The sequence below is a fragment of the Kogia breviceps genome, chromosome 17 (genome assembly GCF_026419965.1).
Source record: "Kogia breviceps isolate mKogBre1 chromosome 17, mKogBre1 haplotype 1, whole genome shotgun sequence".
Classification (NCBI taxonomy): Eukaryota; Metazoa; Chordata; class Mammalia; order Artiodactyla; family Physeteridae; genus Kogia; species Kogia breviceps.
The window spans coordinates 60,321,476-60,345,613 of record NC_081326.1 but is presented as its reverse complement, the minus strand read 5'-3'; the positions used below and the strand labels follow the sequence as shown (position 1 = coordinate 60,345,613).

The 24,138-nt window shown below is 41.7% G+C and overlaps 2 protein-coding genes across 2 annotated transcripts in view; one reads left to right on the top strand and one right to left on the bottom strand.

The window, feature by feature from the left end:
• MTBP (MDM2 binding protein) overlaps nucleotides 1-24,138 on the bottom strand; it is a 237,345-nt gene that overhangs the window by 20,325 nt on the left and 192,882 nt on the right. The window lies entirely within an intron of this gene.
• The window catches only part of SNTB1 (syntrophin beta 1), a 214,522-nt gene that overhangs the window by 93,344 nt on the left and 97,040 nt on the right, over nucleotides 1-24,138 (top strand). Inside the window, exon 3 of the mRNA XM_059043450.2 lies at nucleotides 2,904-3,120. Within this exon, the coding sequence (XP_058899433.1) occupies nucleotides 2,904-3,120 (217 nt within the window). The remainder of the gene's footprint in view (nucleotides 1-2,903; nucleotides 3,121-24,138) is intronic.

Here is a 24,138-nt window from a genome sequence, read left to right as displayed (position 1 = left end):
CATTTAGGGATTTTGCCGAGCTGCCTTCCCAACACTGGTGAAAAGGAGAGATGACATCTAAAGCGCTCAGAGGAAACATAGGTTCTAAGGAAGAGTGTCTGATTTCATACTTGGCACATCATGAAGCGTATGATAAATGTTCCTCTTTATCCCCCTTCCAAACTGAGGTCCAATTTTCCTCTCCTATGGAATTGTGATAGAAATTATAAATCAGAGTACATTATATAAAAGAAGGACTGTTATTCTTACCTCTACTTTTAAAAGTCCTAGCTACCCTTTAAGGCCAAGTTCAAATGCCACCTACTCCATGAAGCATCCCTGGATTCTCACCTCCACAACGCTCAGCCCCTACTCCATCCAGAAGGATAATAATACAGTCAAAGTAGAATCTTCAATCTCAGGTGATACTTGAATTTCCTATATATCAATAAGTATAATTCTACAATATACAAAGCTAAGCAGAGTTCTAGCTTCTGCAAAAACATTTTTAGAGATGGAAATTCAGTACCTTCAAAAGAATTTATTTATTCCAGTTTTTGACAGCTTAATTCTGTCCCACTAAATTTTCTGCATTTCTTTGTAGGTATGTCTGTGCTCCTCTTTAAATACACTGCCCAGAAATAAACAATATTCCTTGAAATACACTGTCCGCGAATCACCTTTCTTCTTCTGTAACTGCAACCTGTGCTAACAGGTTTGTAGCAACCATGGAGCTGTTTTCTCCCAGTTGCACTTATATTCACTGAAAACCCTGAAATCTTCTTTTAAAATATGTGTTGGTGCTAAATGACATCTCCTCTGTCTTAAATTCATGTGGCTGGTTTTGATATTTAGTTTGGGTCCTCCAATATATAGATCCATATTGCATGCATGTGGGTATATTTGGTCAGCTTATTAAAGTGTTGCAAACATAACCTGTCACTCAAGCCCCTAGATCCATTTGTCTGATGAATTCTTCCAAGGTCCTTTATTCTTATTATAACTCATTCTGCTTTATGCCACAGTTTATGTACTTGTTTTATGCGACTGTCTTAGGTGGGGTTCCCTAGAAGCAGAGTCTCTGTCTGGGGAATCGGGCAGCAACTCTATAGTCTCCCAGGTTTGACGGCTTCTGATGGTCCAAGGGTAGTTTTCCAGAGCAGGAGAGCAGCTAAGAATTGTTCTCAGCCAACACACAGCAGCTAGGATATAGGTGCCCTAGCTGCTGAAAAGGATCTGCTGGGACACCAACAGCATCCACTACAGTCAGCCATGATTTTGTAACTCTTAAGTATGGAAACCATGTATTGTTTGTTCCTGCAGTCTCCATGAACCCGAGTCCAAGTCTTACACAGGGAAGGCACTAGTTTATGGAATTGAATCACCACAGATCTGGAGGAAGTGGCCCCTGGTTTGTACCCATTCCAATCCACTGCCATTTGTAATAACAAATACCTCTAAGGGACTTAGCCAGATCCCTCCCCCAGCCCAAGCAGCAGAGAACCAGACCATGTAAGTGACAGAGAGAAGGATATGGAAGCTTATATTGCATATTCCAAGAATCCAGTTGCCCTGTCAACTTGAAAGCTGTCTAAGGACCAAATGCTTAAATTTAGAATTGGCAAATACCACCTTAGTAACCATATCAAAGAGCAGAATTTTAGTCTGCTCCATTCAGCTTTTAAACGATTTTGTTTCTTTAAATTTTATAAAGTAATATATGCCTAGGGCTAAACATGAGAATGGTATAAAAGAGTAATAAATGAATAGTAAAGGTCTATTTTTCCATCGTCTTGACTTGCAGTTCCACTCCTAGAGCTAACTACCGTTAACATTTTCTTGGATTTCTATCCAGAAATAGTTGTAGCTATACGAGGAGAAATATCTATGATTTTATACACAAAATGAGTACAGCATATGCACTGTTCTCTAAAGTTTTTTTAGACTGTTAATAGATCTTATAGGTTTTTCTACATCAACGCATCTATAGCTATCTCATTTCTTTTAATGAATGTATAAACGTCTTACAATTTATTTAACCTGTCCTCTTTCTTTTTAGTGGACATTTGTTTCTAGTTTTCGGCTCATACAAGTAATATTTTTGCCATCACAGATTTTTACCATTACAAAATAAGTGTTCTCTGTGTATTTCTTTGCGTATATGTTCTTTAAAAAATTTTTTTTTTAATTTTGTTTATTTATTTTTGGCTGTGTTGGGTCTTCATTGCTGTGCACAGGCTTTCTCTAGTTGCAGCGAGCTGGGGCTACTCTTCATTGCGGTGCGCGGGCTTCTCATTGCGGTGGCGGAGCATGGGCTCTAGATGCGCGGGCTCAGTAGTTGTGGCTCGAGGGCTCTAGAGCGCAGGCTCGGTAGTTGTGGCGCACAGGCTTAGCTGCTCTGTGGCATGTTGGGATCTTCCCAGACTGGGGATCGAACCTGTGTCCCCTGCATTGGCAGGCGATTCTTAACCACTGCGCCACCAGGGAACAATACTATTAAATTGAAACGCCTATCCCTGCGTCTCAACAGAATAATGGAGATGTGGACAGTTAATGTGGCCACCAGATTCCCTACATCTATACTGAATAACTGTATGTCTTTTAGCCTAAGATATGCTTTCTCACTCTCTGCCCGTTTGTTTTTCAGCCTCTTTCCCAGAATGCACCTCGTAATCAGAAAAGATAGAAATTGTCATAATTGAAAAAAGCTGAGAGTAATTCTCAAGTTCAGGTTATCCTGATGGGAAGTTCTAAAACCCACGTTGGTACATAGTTTAAGGAATAGAAATTCTGAATCTTGTTCAGATTTTAAGAGTCTCTGTTTAAGAGCTTATCTAATACAAGTCTCAAAAATGCCATCAGACTTTCCAGAAATTCAGCCCTGAGGTACTGAAAAGTGCTTACTGTTGTCTTTTTGCTTGCAGTGAAGTATATGCGGGAAGCCACACCCTACGTGAAGAAAGGGTCCCCAGTATCCGAGATCGGGTGGGAAACGCCTCCGCCAGAATCCCCTCGGCTAGGGGGCGGCTGCTCAGATACTCTGTCATCGCAGTCCTTCTCCTTCCATAGAGACCGGAAAAGCATCCCTCTCAAGATGTGCTTTGTCACTCGGAGCATGGCCTTGGCTGACCCTGAGAACAGGTAAGGACGGCTAACGCCCTCCTCCGTATCTCAGCTGCTCTTTGGCCTCTGCGGTTGAAAGAGAACTTTTATCAGGCTGTACTTGTGTTCTGGAAACACAAGTTTCCAAAGAATAGCCTGAAAGGACCACGATGCAGGAATGTATATGTCAAGCTAGGCCTCCCTCTCTTTCTTCCTCCATCTTTCTTTTTCTTCCTTTTATCCTCATGAAGAATCTGTATACTAGGCTCTGGTTCTGGAAAAAGTTGAATCAATGGAGTCAGGATCTTATGTGTCTTCCTTGGGTCTGCCTCTGCCAGTATATGTGACTTTGGGCAAGTCTCTCGGAGCACGGAACCTCGGTTTTGTCGTATGTAAAATGGAAATCGTTGAAATCAATATCTCGTTGAGTTGTGAAGATTAAATGAGGAAATCCATGTGAAGTGCTTTAGCCCAGGACAACCTTCCATGAATATAAGCTATAATACTATGTATTATTCCTATTGTTGTTTTTTTTTTTTTGGCTGCACCATGCAGCATATGGGATCTTAGTTCCCTGAGCAGGGCTCGAACCCCTGCCCCCTGCATTGGAAGCACAGAGTCTTAACCACTGGACCACCAGGGAAGGCCCCAATACTATGTATTATTGATGTTAGGTAACAAGAAGCAACTAGGCCTCTCTGGGCCTCGGTGTCCTCAACTGTGTACTTGGAGGTTTTGATGAGAGCATCCTTAACACTTTTCGGCTCTGAAGCTCTCTTTATCCTCGAGAGAGGAAAAAGGAGTGGCCTCGATCCAAGCCTGGAGTGCTATTTCCCAAAGCCTGTACATGACATCTTTGCGAAAGGATAGATATATAACCCAATCCATGGCAATTAGAAGGCATCCAGGCAAGATGAGCAAGTATTTGGGATCCCTCTTTCCCCAAAGTTTTCCTTTATCTCTGCTGCACAGAAAACATACATCTGGAAGGAAAATAAAACACATGTAGAGAAGAGAGAGAGAAATTGAGCCATTGAAGGGGGAATCGAGGTGACCTTTGCATCCTCATTCAAATGCTAAAAAAAGAAACAGCTCTACTGGCCCTTATTTACAATACAAGTGGGACAGCTGCACCCCCACCCGAACCCGAGGAGGAAGTATTTGGCTGCTGATGGGGAAAACCCAAAGGAAATAAGAGCAGGGAGAAAGTTGCCTCCTTGGCTCACAGCTCAGTGCTTTTTTTGTTCTCTTCCCAGTAAACTTATGCTAAGGAAGCTGCTAGCCCTTCTGACCCCAGTCAGCTGCAGGGTCTACCCCACCCCCCATCTCCTACTTCAGTTCTGTCTGCATAGGGATCAGAGATCAGCCATTGTATGCGCGAGCCAGGGGGTATCAGCAAAAGATGAATCTGAGAAGGCAGACTGGGAAGGAGGCAGAATTCTTAGACGGTCCATTCCCACCTGTTCTCTGTTTTGCTCCTCCTCCCTTCAATTTCTGCCACTTTCCCGGGCCTACAGTTGACATCCAGGTTCCTGAGTTTCCTCTTCCCTGGGCTTTTACCCACTCAGTCCAACAAGTCCTTTCTCCCAAGAGTCTGAGGTCTAAGGTTTCAGATCTGATGAATTCATAATTTATCCAGTGGCTGTCTTGTGCTGAGCAGCATGCTAATTACTTCAGCCCAGAGACTGCAAAGTGGCAGCCTTGAGGTGTCCCCAGCCCACAGATATGTTTTTTTAGTGGTCTTTCTAGGGTTGCAAAGAAATTTGAATTAATTGCCACATTGAATAGTCAGAAAATTTCACATTAAAAAGCCAGATTTCTGGACTTCCCTGGTTGTCCAGCGGTTAAGACTCTGGGCTTCCACTGCAGGGACACAGTTTCGATTCCTGGTCGGGGAACTAAGATCCCGCATGCTGCATGGTGCGCCCCCCCAAAAAAAGAACAAAAAAAGGTTTCTGCAACTTTCACATGGGCTATAAGAAATTACTTTATTTTAAAAAAAAAAGCCAGATTTCTACTTTTCTGGAAACATTAGAAGATCTAATGATATCATTAGGCCTGTATTGCCACAGGCAGGCCTCCCGTCTATAGGAGCCAGCTGAGTCTTCTCCTTTGGAAAGGGAATGAACTCTCCTGTCACTCCTTTTGCCTTACACTTAGGGGATTCAGTTAATTACCTGCCTGGGTCTTCACATTTCCTGCCTTGTCCTTGAATTTGTAATCATGTTTAGTCCTCTGAGTTTCTAACATCATCTCCATTCTACAGATAGAAATAACTGAGGCTCAGGGCTTACGTGAGTTCCTATGGTCGTATAGTTAATGTATGATACAACTGGTCTTTAATGTGATGCCTATAGAATGGGTGACAGTGTCAGTTTACCATTCCCAGAAAAATACAGAGACTAGAAAACTCGGGGTATTGTAGAAGTGGTTAATACATTAGGGAGAGAGTTTGAGTAGATGATTTCTAGGGTTCCTTTCAATGGTGGACTTACATGCTATCCTATTTCTCCCAATCATTTAATTACATTGTAAAGAATATTTGGGGAGGTATCAGGCCTTAGTTCAAATATTGGAAGCTTCATTTTGTCAAGCCAGTAGAGAGGATGCATTTTTTTAAAAATTTTATATTATTGAAGTATCGTTGATTTACAATGTTGTGTTAATTTCTACTACACAGCAAAGTGATTCAGTTATACATAGATATACATTCTTTTTCATATTCTTTTCTGTTATGGTTTATCACAAGATATTGAATATAGTTCCCATTTTTAAACTTTTATTTCGGTGCTCTTCAAGTTGACCATTGATAAGTAGTATATGTAGGGCCTCCTAGGTGGTAAGGGAAAGCCTGTCCTGCTGGGATGTGAGAACCAGTAGGGCATGACTGCAAACGAGAATCCAGCTAAGCCAGAGAGAGGGTCCAGGAGGGGATTTTGGTCCAAACAGATCCAAAACTACTGACAGTACATTAACCTTTCACAATGGGTCCATGTATCAAATCACCATGATGTGAACTTTAAATATCTTACAATTGTGTCAGTTATACCTCATTAAAACTGAAAAAAAAGAAAAAAAAAACCCCAAAGACTAGGGGCTTAATTGAGTCTTGACGCTGGTTGAATAAAAGAAGAAAAGAAAAATAAACAAATATTTTATGGAACTCCAGTCACATGCCAGGCAGAGTATAAAGTACCAGTCAGAAATATGGACTCTGCAAAATTCAACTCTGTGCTCAATATGAGACACACCTAACACAAAGTGATTTTAAAAGGCCCAAAATATAGGCTGGGCAGATTATATAAGGCAAATGCAAACTAACAGCAAAAACAAAAAGCATCAGTTTTGATCTTGATATATGACAAGGTAAAGTGCAGGCTGAAAAGCACAGAACAAGACAAAGAAGAACTGGTTTATGTTAAAGGCCAGAGTTCACAAGGAACAGAATTCAGCAGTTATGAATGCACGACAAGTAACACAGCAGCAACCTTTACAGCAAAATATGCAGAAAATGCAAGAAGAAATAGAAGCATAGTAAAATTAGGTAGTTCAATGCTACTCTCAATCCAAGACAAGGCAATTGGACAAAGGATAAAGAAAGATACAAAAGACCCAAATGACATAATTAAGGGATGTCTGGATACATCACAGTCTTTGTACCCTGATAATAAAGAGTACACTTTTGTTTTCTAATCCACATAGAACATTCACAAAATTAACCATAGATTGTCACCAAAAAATGCAATAAGTTCCATAAGGTAGAAATAATACAAACAACATCCTCTGACGATTGTGGGATAAAACTAGAAAATCAATAACAAAACCAAAGCACAGAAAGCCTTTCTTCATGGAGTTTAAAAATCTCTCTCTGAAATAAATAACTCTTGGCTCAAAAGGGAAATAGAAACTGAAAGTGTAGCATTTTTTAAAATAATGAAAATTATGCAAATATTAAATATAAAAGGGAAAGAAGTTGAAAGGGAGAGCGTTGCCTCTGGTGTCAGCTAGATCCACCACTTACGTGTGAATTTAAGCAAGTATCTCATTTAATCCAGATAACCACCCTAGATCGTTAAGTACTCTAATCTCTATCTTATGGACAACGAAACTTCTCGTTCAGAAACAAGAGTTGAAGCCAATGGGAAATCTGAGATTCAGACGCAGGCCTGGCTGGCACCAAGCTCAGCTTCTTAATCATGACACCCCATTGCTTCCGATTTTAGCGCCTGGCACAACAGCTCACCTGAACTGTAAGCACCATGGCCAGGAATTAACGGTCTCCTGGATGCTAAAACCTCAGCATCTCGGGGCTAATCCCCTCGGCTGGTGACACACAGGTACTCATAGTTTGCATTTAAAAACTCTAACGTTCAGTATCTCAAATTGAAACAGCCATAGAACAGCAGGTAGCATTGCTGCTCTTTCAGTAAAAAAGGTCACCCAGCAGGCACTGAATTCACAAGAATATGTCACTGCTAGTGCTGGTTGTCAATGATTACAATAGTTCTTTTGAATTCTACCTCGTAAATATCTCCCGTGTTTCACAGTCAGCTCTTTGCCTTCACTGGCCACCGCCCTAGTCCAGGCCCAGACTATCCCAAGTCCTCTAGACTATTGGGACATATTTTCTACTGGATGCTTCCAAGGTTCTAGTTTGCCCCTCCCCCACCCCCTAGCATCTACCCTACTCGCAGCTAGTTAAGGGAGTGTGAAATACTCAAAATTTATCCATTTGGTCAACATGGCTTCCGTCACCTTCACTAACCATGAAACTCCTCAGTATTGTGTAAAATCCCCATGAGGTTTTGGATGTTTCCTAACTGTACAGCGCCTCTGCATCTCAACCTTTATGCTCCAGGAACCCTTAAACAATTTCTGCACACCCTACACTTGCCTCCCTGACAGCTTCCTAGTCACCCTTTAAGCCTCAACACAGGGGTAGCACAGGTCCTGCTATACCTTGTGTATAGATCCGTTCATGATAGCATCCTTTATAGTGACTTGTGATTTTTTTTTTCCTAACATGATTACCCAGTTCTTAAAGCCAGAAGACCCTTGAGGTCTGGGATTCCCCATGCTTTTACTTTGATATCCCAGCTTTCTAAAAATTATTATGAAGAGAGATAAGCAGCAAGTGATAGAGTAAAGGGAGGGAAATATTAACAGTAGGTACACCTGGGTATTCATATATTCTTGGCACAATTGCTAATTTTCCAAGTTTTCTGTAAATTTGAAATTATTTCCAAATAAAAAGTTAAAGAAAAACCCACACACTGCCCAAAAAAAGAATCCCAGCTATCTAGAACATTGCTTGATCTAAAGCAGGCATTCAAAAATATACGATGTTAATAAATGATAAATGGCATATTTATCTGCCCATTTTTGATATTCTTACCTTTTCAAAAACTTCTTTTAAATAAAATCTTCTACTAAATATTCTTGCGAATAAAAGAAAAAGTACGGCTCTATCCTGCCATGCTCAGCAAATTTAAACCAAGACAATTCATTAAACAAGCCCGTTGAAAGCAGATGGACCAATGCCGTGGGTGGTATACAAAGCTTTGTTCATGTCTCTTTGTACTAGTAACAGACCCCACTGTAGACCTTCCTGGTTAAATTATGGAGCACACAATCTTTCTTGAAAAATAGTGCACATCTCTAGTTACAGCACGTAAGTGAAAAATGCACAGAAAGCGTTGCTGTGGTTTCAGGTGGAAAAGCTCCGCTCATCACACCATGATTCAGAGGGACGGGATCTGGTAAATCCTATAGGACCCATGGATTTGTTCCCACAAAGTGCCCTCGGTGATGTTCCCATAATCCAGTGCCCAAGCTTCAGCCGCAGAGGATCAGAAAGCTAATTAGAGGCACAGTGACGTTAGATCCATCTCTAAGGGGTGGACTCCTATTAACCAAGCAAACTAGGATTCGCTTGTAACAGGCAGTGCAGTTGTCAAACAGATGTGAACACCTGCATGGGAGGATCTGTGTGTCCCTGTTAGGGACAGGCCGTATTAGAAGACAAATGTAAATAACAAGCAGAATACCAGAGCTCCAAGTAACGAAGACACCGTGGACTTTCAAGGCAGCCTAAGCAATGCATTCTCTCCATGTGGGCCGGCTATGTGAGAAATGAGATCGTCACCAAGGTTATCAGTACAGGTTATGCCAATCGACCATAAGAAGTCTATTTTCCATGAGGAAGCTGGAAGCTGTCCTTCCCTAGATCAGAAGGTGGCCATTATGTGAATTTCTGCTCTACTCAGACTCCCATCTCCTTTGGTCTCTAGGTAAATGGCCCGGGGTTCCCCCAAGTGGCTCTCCTCTGTCCCCTTAATTTCACACGATCTTATAGCTGATGGGGATCAGAACAGTGGATGGAATCTTTGCTGATCAGTCCTGGCTCCCTGAAGTTGCTCCAGTATCCCCTCGTTCAGAGTTTTAGGTGATCCCAAATGCTTTAGTTACACATTTATAAACAGATGGTCTTCTAGTGACCCCAGCGGAAGAGTAATCATTTTACTGGTTTTGCCTTATTTTCTCCTTTTCCCACTGTCTGGGGACACATTATTGTCGTCCCCCCCCATATCTTATGTAGAATTCTAAACTATACTCTTTAAACTTAGAATACTAGTGAAAAATCCTCTCCTGTAGTACATCCAGAGTGAAGATTCATGAGGTACTTATAACCATCTTCTTTCCACAGTAAGTTCTTGATTATGAAAAGTGTCTCTCCTGTTAAGAGGCTCACAAAACATGTATTTTCTTGGTTCGGTTGTCTTCACTCTTGGTTGGACACATCACGGTGGCCTCATAACTGAAAATACCACCAGCAGATCATGATTGATGTTACATTTTGGAAACAAAGGAAAAATGAAACATCAATTCACATTGGTGCTGTAGTAAGTGGACACAGTGTAAATATCTACAACAGAGGCCCAGATTGACTAATATCAACGAATAAAACTCTAGATTGAAGTTAGCAAATGTGAGTTTGAATCCCAGTTCTGTTACTTATTCCCTTTAACTTGAGACAGATTATCTAATCTCTCTGATTCCCAGGTTCTTTATCTATAAAATGTGCTTTAAAATACTGACCACATAAGATTGTTGTGATGATTAGATGACTTAATGTAGATATCCTCTAATTCCTGGCAGCATAACCATGGCATAAATGCAGTTTTCGATCAAAATATCCTTATTCCTGGGTGCAAGAGGGGTCGGGGGAGTTTTTTCCAGCAGAGAAGTTTCCAGGTGATCTCCCCAAGCTGTTGAGCAGAGGCTGTTTTGTAAGACATTCTTTCACAGAGGGGTTTAGCCTTTTGAGACATCCGGCTCTGCAGAAACTTCAGTTCCAGTTTCCCAGCTCCTGGGCTCATGAAGCCTTAGCTGTCATTTATGTATCAAGACGGTCCTTAGCCCCCCACCACTACCTGATGCACTCTCTGACACCACCCCACTTCACCCCGTTTCATCAGGGATGCCTCAGGCTGAATACTCACCCTCCTGGTTTTCAATGCCCTTGTACCCTTTTTTTTAATACCTGGGAGTTTCCTTTTCTTTCTTGCAAGCTCAGTATTACACTAAAACATAAACAAGCAAACTTTTCTTATTATATCTTATCCAGCATATCTAGGTGTTCATAGCAGAAGGGTTTCTGAATCTGTGTAGACCACCATTGTGCTGGAACGGGAAGCCTCCTCTCATGGCTGCAGAATTGCTTGTAATTGGCCATGTGTATCATGAACAAAAGTCAATGTTCTATTTTTTCAACTGTTATTTAGAAAAACAAGTTAAACTTTACCATCATGTTGAAAACTAAAAACAAACAAGTATTAACCTTTGGATGATTTACCACTTTCATTTGAAAGTGTGGGCTCCCCTCTACCACCAAGAGCACGATTTTGGTCATGCTTATTCATCTGTCTATACCTGTCCATTTATCTATCTGTCTATCTATCTGTCCATCTCTGTATCCATCTACTTATTTATCATCTTCATCAATCACATATCTATCTATATCTATTTATCTATCTGTCTGGCCATTTCTCTATCCATCTACTTATTTATCATCTTTATCAATCATATTATCTTTCTCTCTCTTTCTTTCTTTCTTTTCTTTCTTTCTACCTATCAATCTTTCTACCTATCTTGCTCTCTGTTCTTGTTCTTGTTTCTTACTCTGTTCTTGTTCTTACTCTTGTTCTTGTTTTTTACTCAGACAAGCCCAGTGAACTATTTTGTTACTGTAGGAAGAATATGCATAAAACAAGAGATGGCCTTGGTGTTTGTTTCAACTGTGCTCACATTCTGCATTTGGGAAATATAGGAAATGGAATATATACTATTATTTCAACAGTTTGTTTAAAGATAATGGGAAGGGGAAATTCAGGGAGATTGGGCTGAATTAGTCAGAAATCTGACATAGGAAATAAAGTCCTAATCAGTTGTATTGTTTTTAAGTGTACATAGTGAGACAAAGTAAGGAGGCATGCCTCATAGCATTCATAAAACAGACCTAAGAAAAGAGGTAAGATGCTCCCTTTTTAAAGTTATTTTAAATGAAAGTTTAAATTTTATCAAAAAAACAATAAAGGCAGATAGTTTAAAGATAAAATAAATCTAAAAGATTTGTTTTACAAAAAAAGCAATGGATTCTTATCATTAATCTGCAGCCCATTTGTAAACCAATCCAGAGACTCATGTCTGAGATCTGGGAAATTTCCTCATATTATTTATTTGATAAAATTCTCCTTTGTTTTCTTCGTTCTTTCTGTCTGCCTCCCCTGTTGGGAGGATATTGGACCTCCTAGATTGATTTTTCTAAGTCTGTTTCTTTCTCTGCTATTTCCACCATATTTTTTTTACTTTATTTTTTGACCATTCTCATGAATGTCTCTTGTTTACATTTCAGCTATTATATTTTAGCTCTTTGCTCTCTGAATGTTCTTTTTTAAGAGAATTTTGTTCTTGTTTTATGGATCCCATATTTTCTCTTACTTCTTGTAGACTATTAATTAGTTTTGTTTATTTTTCATTGTGCTCTTTGTTTCTCCAGTTACCTTTTTTCTGCTTGTTTCGATTTCATCTTCCTTGCCGGAGGTTTTCCTAGAAAGTCTGGTGACCCATTGCTATCTGTTCATTTTCTACATGGAGAGACTAAGAAGCCTGTTGGAACCTATGTGTGTGAGGAGTGGGGCTTAATCATTGTTGAGAATTCACGCACAGTTGCCGCTTGCTGAGTCAGCCATACTAAGAGACCCCTTCTGATTCTGCACATGTTGGTGTTTGGAAGTTTGAGTTACTTAGGGGAGAACCATCTAGTCTCTTTCCGTGGGTGTGGGTGGTGGGAAAAGTGGAGAACCTCCCTCTACCAGCTTTCTCACAGTCCCACCACTCAGCTTGCAGACCTCACACAGGACCCTTGTTTTGAGCCCTGCATCACCCCCAGTCCTCTCTCTGGAGGTTCCAAGCCCCTGCAGGTTTGAGAGCCAAGGGACTCACACTTCACTGAAATCCTGTCTTCAGCCCTTCAAATTGTAAATTCCTGGCCTCTTAGTAAGGAATTAAGAGGCATTCCTTGCCTCTGACTCTGTAGTCAGTTACCTGGTTCCACTGCTGTCTGTCTGTCCTTCACACATGCATTGAACTCTTGCCTCTCTTATTTTCTTGTGGGTTTTATACCTATTTTACTGTCTTTTTCCTGGGATCTTTTAAGGGAGAGGAGATGAACATGGGTGGCCAAGCCACTATGTTTTTCCCAGTGAGAACCCTACATGATTTGCATCTTTATATACAACAGAGTGCACCCAAGGTTCATTTTAATGAGCCTAAAAAACATTTTCATAGCCTTGTTATTTTTAAGAAAATCAGCTTCCTCCATAGATACACTTCAGGACTGTATTCATCCTAATTATCATACATTTTTAACCAGTGGGAGATGAATTAGTAAGGCTTCCCTGGCAATGGTAAGCAAGTTACAAAAGGGAATTCAACTGGTTAGCCCTGAGAAAAAGAGTTGAGGATAAGACTTGCCAAGCATGGTTCTGTGTTTTCATCAATACACCAGTAAGATGAGTTCATTTTAGTCCATTCCTGTGCCTCTAACCACCATTCCAGGAAAATCTCAGTTTCCCCTCTTCTAAGAGCACTTTGGGACATTGAACTTGACCATCTGGGTGCTGAGAGATTTTTGCTAATGTGGACTCTCAATATTTAGGTCTTGATCCTTTGCTCTTGATTCATTAATTGAACTCCATTTGGTTTGCAAAAAGCCGCCCCAGGATGTCCAGCTGAGATAATGAAGCTTCTGAAAATAACTCCAGTGCTCTCATGCAGGCGTTCTCTATTCAAGCAGGCATCACCTACCGGGCAATGGGGACAAGGGAGAGAGAGGGAGGTTCACAGAGCAGTCCCTGCCCTTTGGTCCTTTGACGCATGCGTGGAATTTTATTCTCCTTAGTAGAGGACCGGTTTGGGGCACAAAGAGCTGCAGACACATTTAGAACAACACCCACTTGGATATACAGAGCCTGTGACTGTTGAGAGATACTCTGTCTGCTTCTAAATAATAAGAATTTTGACGTTGCCAGTCCTTTAAACTAGGTTGAGATTTTTCTTCCTTCTCTTAATTTCAACTTTTAAATAGATAGTTTTGATCATTCTTTGCTAGATGTTGAAGCTGCGGCAGTGACAGAGTTCTTGTCCTGACACAGCTTACCGTCAGGTGGGAAATAGGTACAAGCACGCCGGCAATTACAAAACAATACTACAGAAGGGTGATGAGAGAAGTAAAGGATGCTGTAGAAGCTGTCTCACAGGACAACTACCTAATCCAAAGTTCTGGTTTTGGAGGGGGTGGGTGCAGGCAATAAGGTGTGATTGTCAGAGGCGGTGATGTCTGTGCTGAGACTTGAATCATAAAATGAAGTTAGCCGGGCCAAAGGTCACTGCAGGGAGGCAGAGAAGGGATTCTTGGCAAAGGAAATAGTATGAGTCTAGGCACCAAGGCAGGAAAAGACATAGTTCTGTTAAAGAACTGGAAGAAATCGGTCTCTCTGGAGCAGTCAACGAGAAGACTGTGTCAAGAGTCTGGAAGGGGGCTTCCCTGGTGGCCCAGTGGTTAAGACTCCGTGCTCCCAATGCAGGGGGCCCGGGTTCAGTCCCTGGTCGGGGAACTAGATCCTGCATGCATGCCACAACTAAGAGGTCACGTGCTGCAACTAAAGATCCCGCGTGCCGCAACTGAGACCCGGCGCAGCCAAAATTAAAAAAAAAAAAAAAAAAAAAGAAGAGTCTGGAAAGGTTGTCACAATCTGAGCTAAGCCATTTTATGGCTGGACTTCATCCTGGGAGGGTCTGGAGCAGTGCAACAACAGAACAGAGATCCCTCGGGCCTCACGGTGAAGCATGGGCTGGAAGCAAAAGGCAAGACCGGAGGAGGGGGAGCAGTGAGAGGGCTCTCGCAGAAATGGAGGTGAGAAATGATCCCAGCTTCTACCAGAGTAGGACAGAGGCACTAAGGAGAGGTTGGACGAATTTGAGAGCTTTTAAGAAAGAGAGTCTGCAGGAGTTCCTGATAAAGCAGGCTTGGAGGGATGAGGGAAAAGAAGGTGCCCAGAACTAATCCATGGAAGCAGAGCCACACGCCTGGCCAGTTTCCTAGATGATTACACTGGTGCTGAGTGAACGGGACTGAGGACACGTATGTTTTGGTACAGGATTGGGGCTAGGTAGAGGCGTAGGCGTAGAACAAGTTTAGGCCTTTGGAGATACTGCCTCGATGGAGAGTCTGAGTCTGACACCTTGGGACAATTTTATGTCCCTACCTGGATTTGCAAGCATGGTGAGGACCAGTACCATGTCTTGGCTTTCTTTTGCATTTGCCACATTTCTTAGAAGACCACATAGAAATCACTCACTAAATACAGAAGGGCAAGTGCAGTGATTCCGGTCAGGGTCCTGGCATGTGTCTGTCTTGAAGGGTTAACTGAAGAGCTTTTAATGAAGGGACTGTTTATGGAAGAGTGGGCTGGGTTGAAGGAACCAACAACAGATGGAGGGGCACCCAGCATGTAGCAACAGCTGGAAGCTCTTCCCACCTCCTGGGGCTGAGGGGCGGGGGTAACAAGTTTCTGCAGCCCGGTGAGGACCAGAGCCCTGGGAGAGGCACAGTGGTCCAGGGAGGGTTGGGGTTAGGTCAATACCCTCAACCCTTCTTTTTTTTTAAAATAAATTATTTTATTTTATTTATTTTTGGCTGTTTTGGGTCTCCATTGCTGCGCGCAGGCTTTCTCTAGTTGCGGCGAGCGGGGTCTACCCTTCGTTGTGGTGCGCGGGCTTCTCGTTGTGGTGGTGTCTCCTGTTGTGGAGCACAGGCTCTAGGCATGCAGGCTTCAGTAGTTGTGGCACATGGGCTCAGTAGTTGTGGCTCACGGGCTCTAGATCGCGGGCTCAGTAATTGTGGCACGTGGGCTTAGTTGCTCTGTGGTGTGTGGGATCTTCCCGGACCAGGGCTCGAACCCGTGTCCCCTGCATTGGCAGGCAGATTCTCAACCACTGCGCCACCGGGGAAGCCCAGCCCTTCTCTTCTTCTGCCCTAGAATTTCCTGTCGATGCTTCCAATTGGCTGCATGCAACTGGGAGCCAGAAGCTAGGGAGCCTGAAAGATTAGTTAGAGTTTGACGTCTTGGAGCACAGAGCAAGGCAGAGAAGGGCAGAGAATGAATCTGGAGGCAACCATAGAAAAAAATCACAAAAGTGTATATACATTCTGCCTTTTTGAACATAGGTCTGATATGTATATGACAAGTTATATACAGGTTATTTACTAGTTACAAGAAAAATGTGGTTGACCGAACACTTCGTTTCCTGATCTTGTTGGATAAAAACGTCTTGGACAGTCCCAAGTCAATATTTGTAGGTTCCTGCTTAATAAATGGTGTTATGCCCTGTCTAGAGTTTTTATCGAGATTTCTTTTCACCACGGTGATGCGAGCTGGATATAGAGATGACAATTGAGAAGCTTAGAGAAAAAGACAGTTTCTTTTACTCAGGCTGGGAGCTGCCACAAGGACAGGGAAACGGAGTGGACAGGGCAGCATAGCTAAGAAATGGCCTTGATGACCATTGACGTTATCTCTTTGGAAAGTGGCAGAGGTCTGGAGGGGGTGTCCTCTTCCGTTATGACAGAGCTGAGGGCCGGAGAAAGGGCAGGTGAGAGCACTGCTGTTAGTATACCAAGCTGCTTTTGACAGTGAAATCTCCTTAAAAAGGCAACAGATAGACAGATGGACATGTGAGGAGAGGGGGGTACATTTGAGCAGTAACCGCTGGTCAGTGGCAATCAAAACTGCAAACTCTTTTTAACATTCATTTGCTGTCATCTAAAATGCCACGTCATTTACCCTTTATAGACACCCTTTGACTTGGAATACAGTGCTTTTTTTTTTTTCTTTTTCCCTAGAATAAAACCCTCTCCTCTACCTCTGTTATGAAACACACAGTAAAGGCCAAGGAGTACAATGTGCTTCATTTCCTGTATTGTTAAATATTCAGGCAATTGGAAAATGTTTCCTCATGTTACTTGGAAATGAAACACTAGATCCAGAAGTTAGAATTCTTGGAGCTATTTTCTCAAGCTCTCTGGCAATATTTTTTGACTTTCAGGCCAGGCTAACCTGAGTTTCATTGCTAGCTTTTCTACTTATTATCTGGGTGATTTTGGTCAATTTACTTAGCTTCTTTGAATTTTTTTTTTTATATATAAAATGAGGGTGATAGCATTTCTAGGTATGTGCTGTTTTAGGAATTAAATAACTTGGTATGTGCCTAATTACCTGCCACATAGTAGGCACTTAATCCCTTCCCATTTACCTTTTTTTCTGGTGCAGACATAGCCAACCCTAATAAGATTATCAAGACAGTCTTTCAGTGTCATGAAGATATGTTACGAATTTTTTAGATAGTTTTGTTAAGTGCTGGGAAAGCCCTGGGAAAAATATTGAGTTCGAAAGTATAAAATAGCTGTTTAGGTAGATGAAAACCCCATCATGATTTTATACACTTCTGTCTGATACCGCATCTGTAGTAGTTGACAGTCTGAAGAACTGGGTCTATCTGCAAATGGTATCTTTAGATTGATTTCTCCAGGAAAGAAAGAGACAGGACTTGGATCACTAAGAAGGTGTAGACTCCTACCAAGGCCACATACAGTTTTATAGAAATATTCCAATAAGTCTTGATGGAAGAATTCTCTAGCCAGCTGTCAGATATGTAGAGAAGGAGAGTGATAGAAAAAACAACAAAGAACGCATGCCATGCGCCAGAGTAGGAATTAAAAACAAAATATTTCTGCGGATACCACAGTAATCCCAGGATCCTGTTGACTTCAATTTGCATCAGGTTTCCAGGCTTCACAAATCTATCGTCATTCTGTCTATGTACAGAGTTATAATAGTGCTGTTGATGGGCGACCAGCAGTATAGAACATGTATTTTAATCATTTCTTTCTGGATTTGCAGATTCTTCTGTTATGTTCCTTCCATATTTTCTTTTCTTTTTTTTTTAACATCTTTATTGGAGTATAATTGCTTTACAATAGTGTGTTAGTTTCTGCTTTATAACAAAGTGAATCCTTTATACATATACATATGTTCCCATATCTCTTCCCTCTTGCATCTCCCTCCCTCCCTCCCCCACATCCCACCCCTCTAGGTGCTTACAAAGCACTGAGCTGATCTCCCTGTGCTATGCGGCTGCTTCCCACTAGCTATCTACTTTACATTTGGTAGTGTATATATGTCCATGCCACTCTCTCACTTTGTCCCAGCTTGCCCTTTCCCCTCCCCATGTCCTCAAGTTCATTCTCTAGTAGGTCTGCGTCTTTGTTCCCATCTTGCCCCTAGGTTCTTCAAGACCATTTTTTTTTTTTTTTTTAGATTCCATATATATGGGTTAGCATATGGTATTTGTTTTTCTCTTTCTGACTTACTTCACTCTGTATGACAGACTCTGGGTCCATCCACCTCACTACAGATAACTCACCTTCGTTTCATTTTATGGCTGAGTAATATTCCATTGTATATATGTGCCACATCTTCTTCATCCATTCATCTGTCGATGGACACTTTGATTGCTTCCATGCCCTGGCTATTGTAAATAGAGCTGCAGTGAACATTGTGGTATGTGACTTTTTGAATTATGGTCTTCTCAAGATATATGTCCACTAGTGGGATTGCTGGGTTGTATAGCAGTTCTATTTTTAGTTTTTTAAGGAACCTCCATACTGTTCTCCATAGTGGTTGTATCAATTTACATTCCCACCAACAGTGCAAGAGGGTTCCCTTTTCTCCACACCCTCTGCAGCATTTATTGTTTCTAGATTTTTTTATTATGGCCATTCTGACCGGTGTGAGATGATATCTCATTGTAGTTTTGATTTGCATTTCTCTGATGATTAATGATGTTGAGCATTCTTTCATGTGTTCGTTGGCAATCTGTATATCTTCTTTGGAGAAATGCCTGTTTAGGTCTTCTGCCCATTTTTGGATTGAGTTGTTTGTTTTTTTGTTATTGAGCTGCATGAGCTGCTTTAATACTTTGGAGATTAATCCTTTGTCAGTTGATTCATTTGCAAATATTTTCTCCCATTCTGAGGGTTGTCTTTTCGTCTTGTTTATGATTTCCTTTACTGTGCAAAAGCCTTTAAGTTTCATTAGGTCCCATTTGTTTATTTTTGTTTTTATTTCCATTTCTCTAAGAGATGGGTCACAAAGGCTCTTGCTGTGATTTATGTCATAGAGTGTTCTGTCTGTGTTTTCCTCTAAGAGTTTGATAGTGTTTATAAGGTGAGAAATGCACCATTTTCAGGCAGATGCTTATAGTTTTTGATGTCTGTGAAGGAGAGAAGAACTAACTAAACATACCAGTGTTGAGCTGAATGAACTAACCAAAGCTCCATTACAAACCAATGTTCAGAGCAGCTGAGAGTTTTTGGTCCAAGTCTGTGTGTTGTAATGGAAAGAGTTTGTGCCTTTGAAAACAGAGGGACCTAGGTTTACATCCTGGCTCTTTGGATCTTGGACATCTTATGTTATCCCTCTAAGCCTCAGTTAATCCATCTATAAAATGGGCATTATAAGACCTACTTTTCAGAGTTGTTACACAGATTAAATACCTCTCAAAATGAGGTATGCATAGCCTCTTAGATAAAGGAGGTTTTATCAGGGAATATATAAGACCAGTAAATGAAGAAGTGTACTTTCCAGGAGCACGAATTCTTCTCTGACTTTTGGGAGAATAGAATTTATTATGGAGTTCATTCACATGAATTTTAAAGCCAAAACATGGGACTTCAAACAAATTCATGCTTGGAGTTATTTTAGCTCGAACCTCGATTCCCTGAAGGTACAAGTTTACTCATTCCAACAATTATAAGAGTTTTTAGAAAGTTGTTAGAAGAACCTATATATATATAACAGTATTTAGCAAATGTTGTCCATCACATCACAGTGAAGCAATAGTAAGCAGCCTAGGTAACTTAAACAGAGAGGGATTTAATATAAGGAATTCACTGCTTACAAAAATGGGAAGACTTTGGAATGGGTCTCCCTTAATGTCCCTCAGAACTATATAATACTGATATAATCAGGAAAGTGGGGAACCAGGAGGTTGCCACCGAAACTGTTGAAATTATATAGCACCAGAGCAGTGATCCAGGAATCAGGAACTTGGAATAAAGATGCTGGAACCTTGCATCTGCCTTGTGACACATAGAAAGTTGGTGATTGGACACCGCAGCTCCAAGCCAGCTGCTGTTGCCTCTTCCTTTTGATGCTGCCAGCCTTGCTTGCCAGCAGTGACAGTTAAAACATTAGAAGTTTGCCCTCCTCTTCACTTCCACCTCCCAAAGCTCACGGGAATATATAAAACCTATATCTGGCATAATCTTATATGTCTCCAGAACCCTAGCTGCAACAGAATTGGGAAAGGTGGATAAGTTGTTCTAAGCGGTCTACATTATAGAGAGGGTATAATGAGGCTGAGTAAGCCTATTCAGAGTATCCATCACATAAAGTATCACATAGTGATACTTTATGTATCCATACTTTATGGATACTTTATGTATCCATCGCGTAGTGGGAGCTCAAAAGGTACTTATTCTCCTCTCTTTTTCTGTAAAGACTCAAAAACAAGAGCTTAAAAGAAATTCTGTGCCTTGGGCTTTCCTGGTGGCGCAGTGGTTGCGAGTCCACCTGCCGATGCAGGGGACACGGGTTCGTGCCCCGGTCTGGGAGGATCCCACATGCCGCGGAGCGGCTGGTCCCGTGAGCCGTGACCGCTGAGCCTGCGCATCTGGAGCCTGTGCCCCGCGACGGGAGAGGCTACAACAGTGAGAGGCCCGCGTACCGCAAAAAAAGAAATTCTGTGCCTTGATATGGTTTGGGGAATTGTGGCCAAGACAGTACCTCCTCTCCTGGATCAGTTTTATAGAGTTTTGGAAATAGATTATAGTGGCAGAGACAGGAGTGCTCACCGAGTCCATTTGTTCCTCTGAATTTCCAGGCCTTCTTATAGTTATGTTGGGCCTTGTGACTAATTCTGTCGAATGAAATATGAGCAGAAATGTGCACACTTCTGGGCTGAGGCTGTGATGGGCACATGTGTTCTTGGAGATACAACTACAAAATGGGGGAGCTTCCTGAGTGACTCCATGAGCAGATGCCCACCCTACCCACCTAGGACCCTTTATGGGCATATAGCATGTTATTTTCATAAAGTTTGGTTATGTGGGATGACTGAGATATCAGGATAAGTTGATACCACATTAAACCTATCCCGTCATGACTCACGTGATCATCCTGTAAATGCACTAACCATTCGGTCAAGCTGATTAATATTTACTGGGAGACACCAGTGTTTCTCCTGAAGCTAGGAGTCTTCAGTCAATGAAATTTTCTCTTTCCCACTTTATATAGTTTTTAATTTAGAATGTAAAAACAACCATATTGCTTTTTTTTTAGTTGAGGTCATCCAAGTGAATGAGCATGACCTAGAGGTACCAGATGAAGGACCACCAGGCCTTTTCACACTCAGAACGTGTGAAAAGCATCCTTTGTTGTTGCAATTATAGCTGTTGCTTTTGGGGACTGGTATTACTTGTGGCCAAGGCTCTTTGCCTCAGGGGCTGGAGGACACCTTTGTTGAAAAGGTGTGTGCCTCAGCAAAACTAGATGTGTCTACAGTATAACCAAATTCTGCACAGCAGAATTTGTGTGTAATTTCGTGGCACTTCTTCTGCCTTTCTAGATTATAATTAGGCACTTGCATTTGAGGACAAGACACCAATGTTTGGTCAATGAAGAACAGACTTGAAAACACCTTCCTCTCTAATTTACCTTTGCCCCTTTACCCATTCTCTCAAGTTTTCATCTATATTAGCTTCTCTACAATAATTCTCAAGCTTCTTTTTTTTTAATCTTGTCACTGCAGAATTGATGTGAAAATAAAGTGAGATCATGTATGTTAAAGTAGTTCACAATCTATAAAGCTATAAGAATGTAAGAGAAAAACGTACCTCACTGAAGATGTCTACATCTCATCACCCTTTCGTCGAGGCCCAAAGGAACCCAAAACTTCCCCAACTTAAGTCTCCATGTATCACCCTTTTACAGCTGTTACCATGTGATGGTTTTACCTTTATTTGTGTCTTTATTTGACTAACATCTGACTCTCCCCCTAGCTCTCTGAGTTCAGTGGCCATGTTGCTTTTGCTCATCAGTGACTGGCTCAGGGCAGATACTGAATAAATAGTCATTGGATTTATATATGTAGGGATATATGGATGAATGGATTGATGAATGGAAGAGAGAAAAAAAAACACAAGAAAGACCCAGGATATAGGAAAGCGCTTCTCAACTTTCCTCTCCAGCATTCCTGTAGTCTGTAGGTTACCATCGATGGGCCAAACAGATGTCTAGAATTTCTTCAACTGTGACCTTTATGGTACCTTGTAACTTCCCCAAGGTACTCCTGGTCCCCAGATGGAAAATTCTTGTTTACAATGATTGCCTCAGTCAGTATATTAGATTGCAAAAACCATGAGGCACCATTTATGAGAGGAAAAATACCCTCCAATTATGACCAAAGGGCAGAGAATTCATTTTTTTCAAGGGAACCTCGGTTGACCTCTGTTGGCCTCTTTGTAAGAGTTGGATAGCTTTAATATTGTGAGTACCTTCCCTGTTTCCATGTAGCCAGTGTTCTAATTGCATGTTGTAACCCTTCAGCATAGAATTACTTGTCCCGAAGAGCCATGAACTTGAGCCCAGAGGACTGGTGGGGAGGAGGACTGGACTAAAGATTGGCCTTGGAAAGTCAGTGTCCCTCCTCTTCCAGGAGGTCCTGGAGCTAATCAGTCCCAATGGAGCCAGAGGACCCCAGCTCCAGGCACTTTGGGAATCAGACGAAGTTTGTGCAGCTGTCCCTCCGTGGCCCTATATAACCCAGGCAGAGAGGATGGCTTCCAACCACAGGAAATCAAAATCCAGCCTGCAGACAGATGTCACTCAAGGTCCAACCAGGAAAACAGATTACTCTGGGCATTTTAAACAGAGGGAGCTGAGCAAGAAGCTCTCTTAGGCTGAAGGGACAAAATAGGGAGGGGGTGTACCAGCATCCAGGGCGCAGGGCCACTCGTATGGGGAGGGAGAGAGTCCCTGATTAAGCATACAGATTCCTGGGCCCACCCCAGACCCACAGAACTGGAACCTCCAGAAAAAGAGCATAGAGATCTGCAGCTTTAACACATTTTCTTGGCATGTCTAATCATTGGTTAAGTATAGAAAATCCTCCTTTGAAATAATCAAACAAAAGAAAAAATTCCCAAATATAAAACTTGATCCAGTTGCCGGGATTCACTAGTTTATAGCCTCGGGCATGTTTGGGCGTCAGTCTCCCTATCTGTAGAATGGTAGTAATGATGTCAGCTACATTGTAGGGTTGCTAAAAATGGAAAGAACATATGTACATGAACCCTAAATGTGGCGGAGCTGCTAGGAGGCAGATCTGGGACTTGAATCCAGAACTTTCTAGTCCGTGTTCACCATGAACTTTCCATTGAAATCTGTCTTCTTTTTGACTTCACAAAGGTGTCTACATCGGAATTCTTTAAAGAATTTCTTAGGTTTCTCCAAAGAATTATAAATTTGATTCTATTCACAAAGCTGTAATACGTGCCTACTTAGTATAAAGTACTCAGTGAATAGGGCAGTGTGTTATTTGACACCTTGCTGACGTCTTCCACCCAGAGCCACCTATTCACCTCCCTACCCACTGACTCCTAACAGAGCTACTTCATAAACTCCAGTCATTCTTTAGTCATCACACCAGGGTAGATATCACCTACTCTGGGAAGTCTTTGCTGTCTCCCTCTCTCAAGACAGAATCATTGCTGTTATTATTCCGAGGAACCCTGGCTATCATTTTTACAGCACTTACTGTATTAAAACCAAGGCAGTAAGTGACAGAACTGGGTTTGAGCCCAGCCCTTTTATTCCAAAGCTCATATGGCATAGAACCATCACTTCACACACACTCTCTCTCTCTGTCTTCAACCCCCTTCTAAAGTTGCCCTACGCAGACGTAGAGAATGGACTTGAGGACACGGGGTGTGGGAAGGGTAAGCTGGGACAAAGTGAGAGTGGCATGGACATATACACACTACCAAATGTAAAATAGATAGCTAGTGGGAAGCAGCCGCATAGCACAGGGAGATCAGCTCGGTGCTTTGTGACCACCTAGAGGGGTGGGATGGGGGGGTGGGAGGGAGATGCAAGAGGGAAGAGATATGGGGATATAGGTATATGTATAGCTGATTCACTTTGTAGTAAAGCAGAAACTAACACATCAATGTAAAGCAATTATACTCCAGTAAAGATGTTTTAAAAAAAAAAGAAATTAAAACTGAAAAAATAAATTAAAAAAAATTTAAATTCCAGAGCAAAACCCCATGTTCCATTCATTTTTGTGTCCTAGCACAATGCATGATTTATAAGA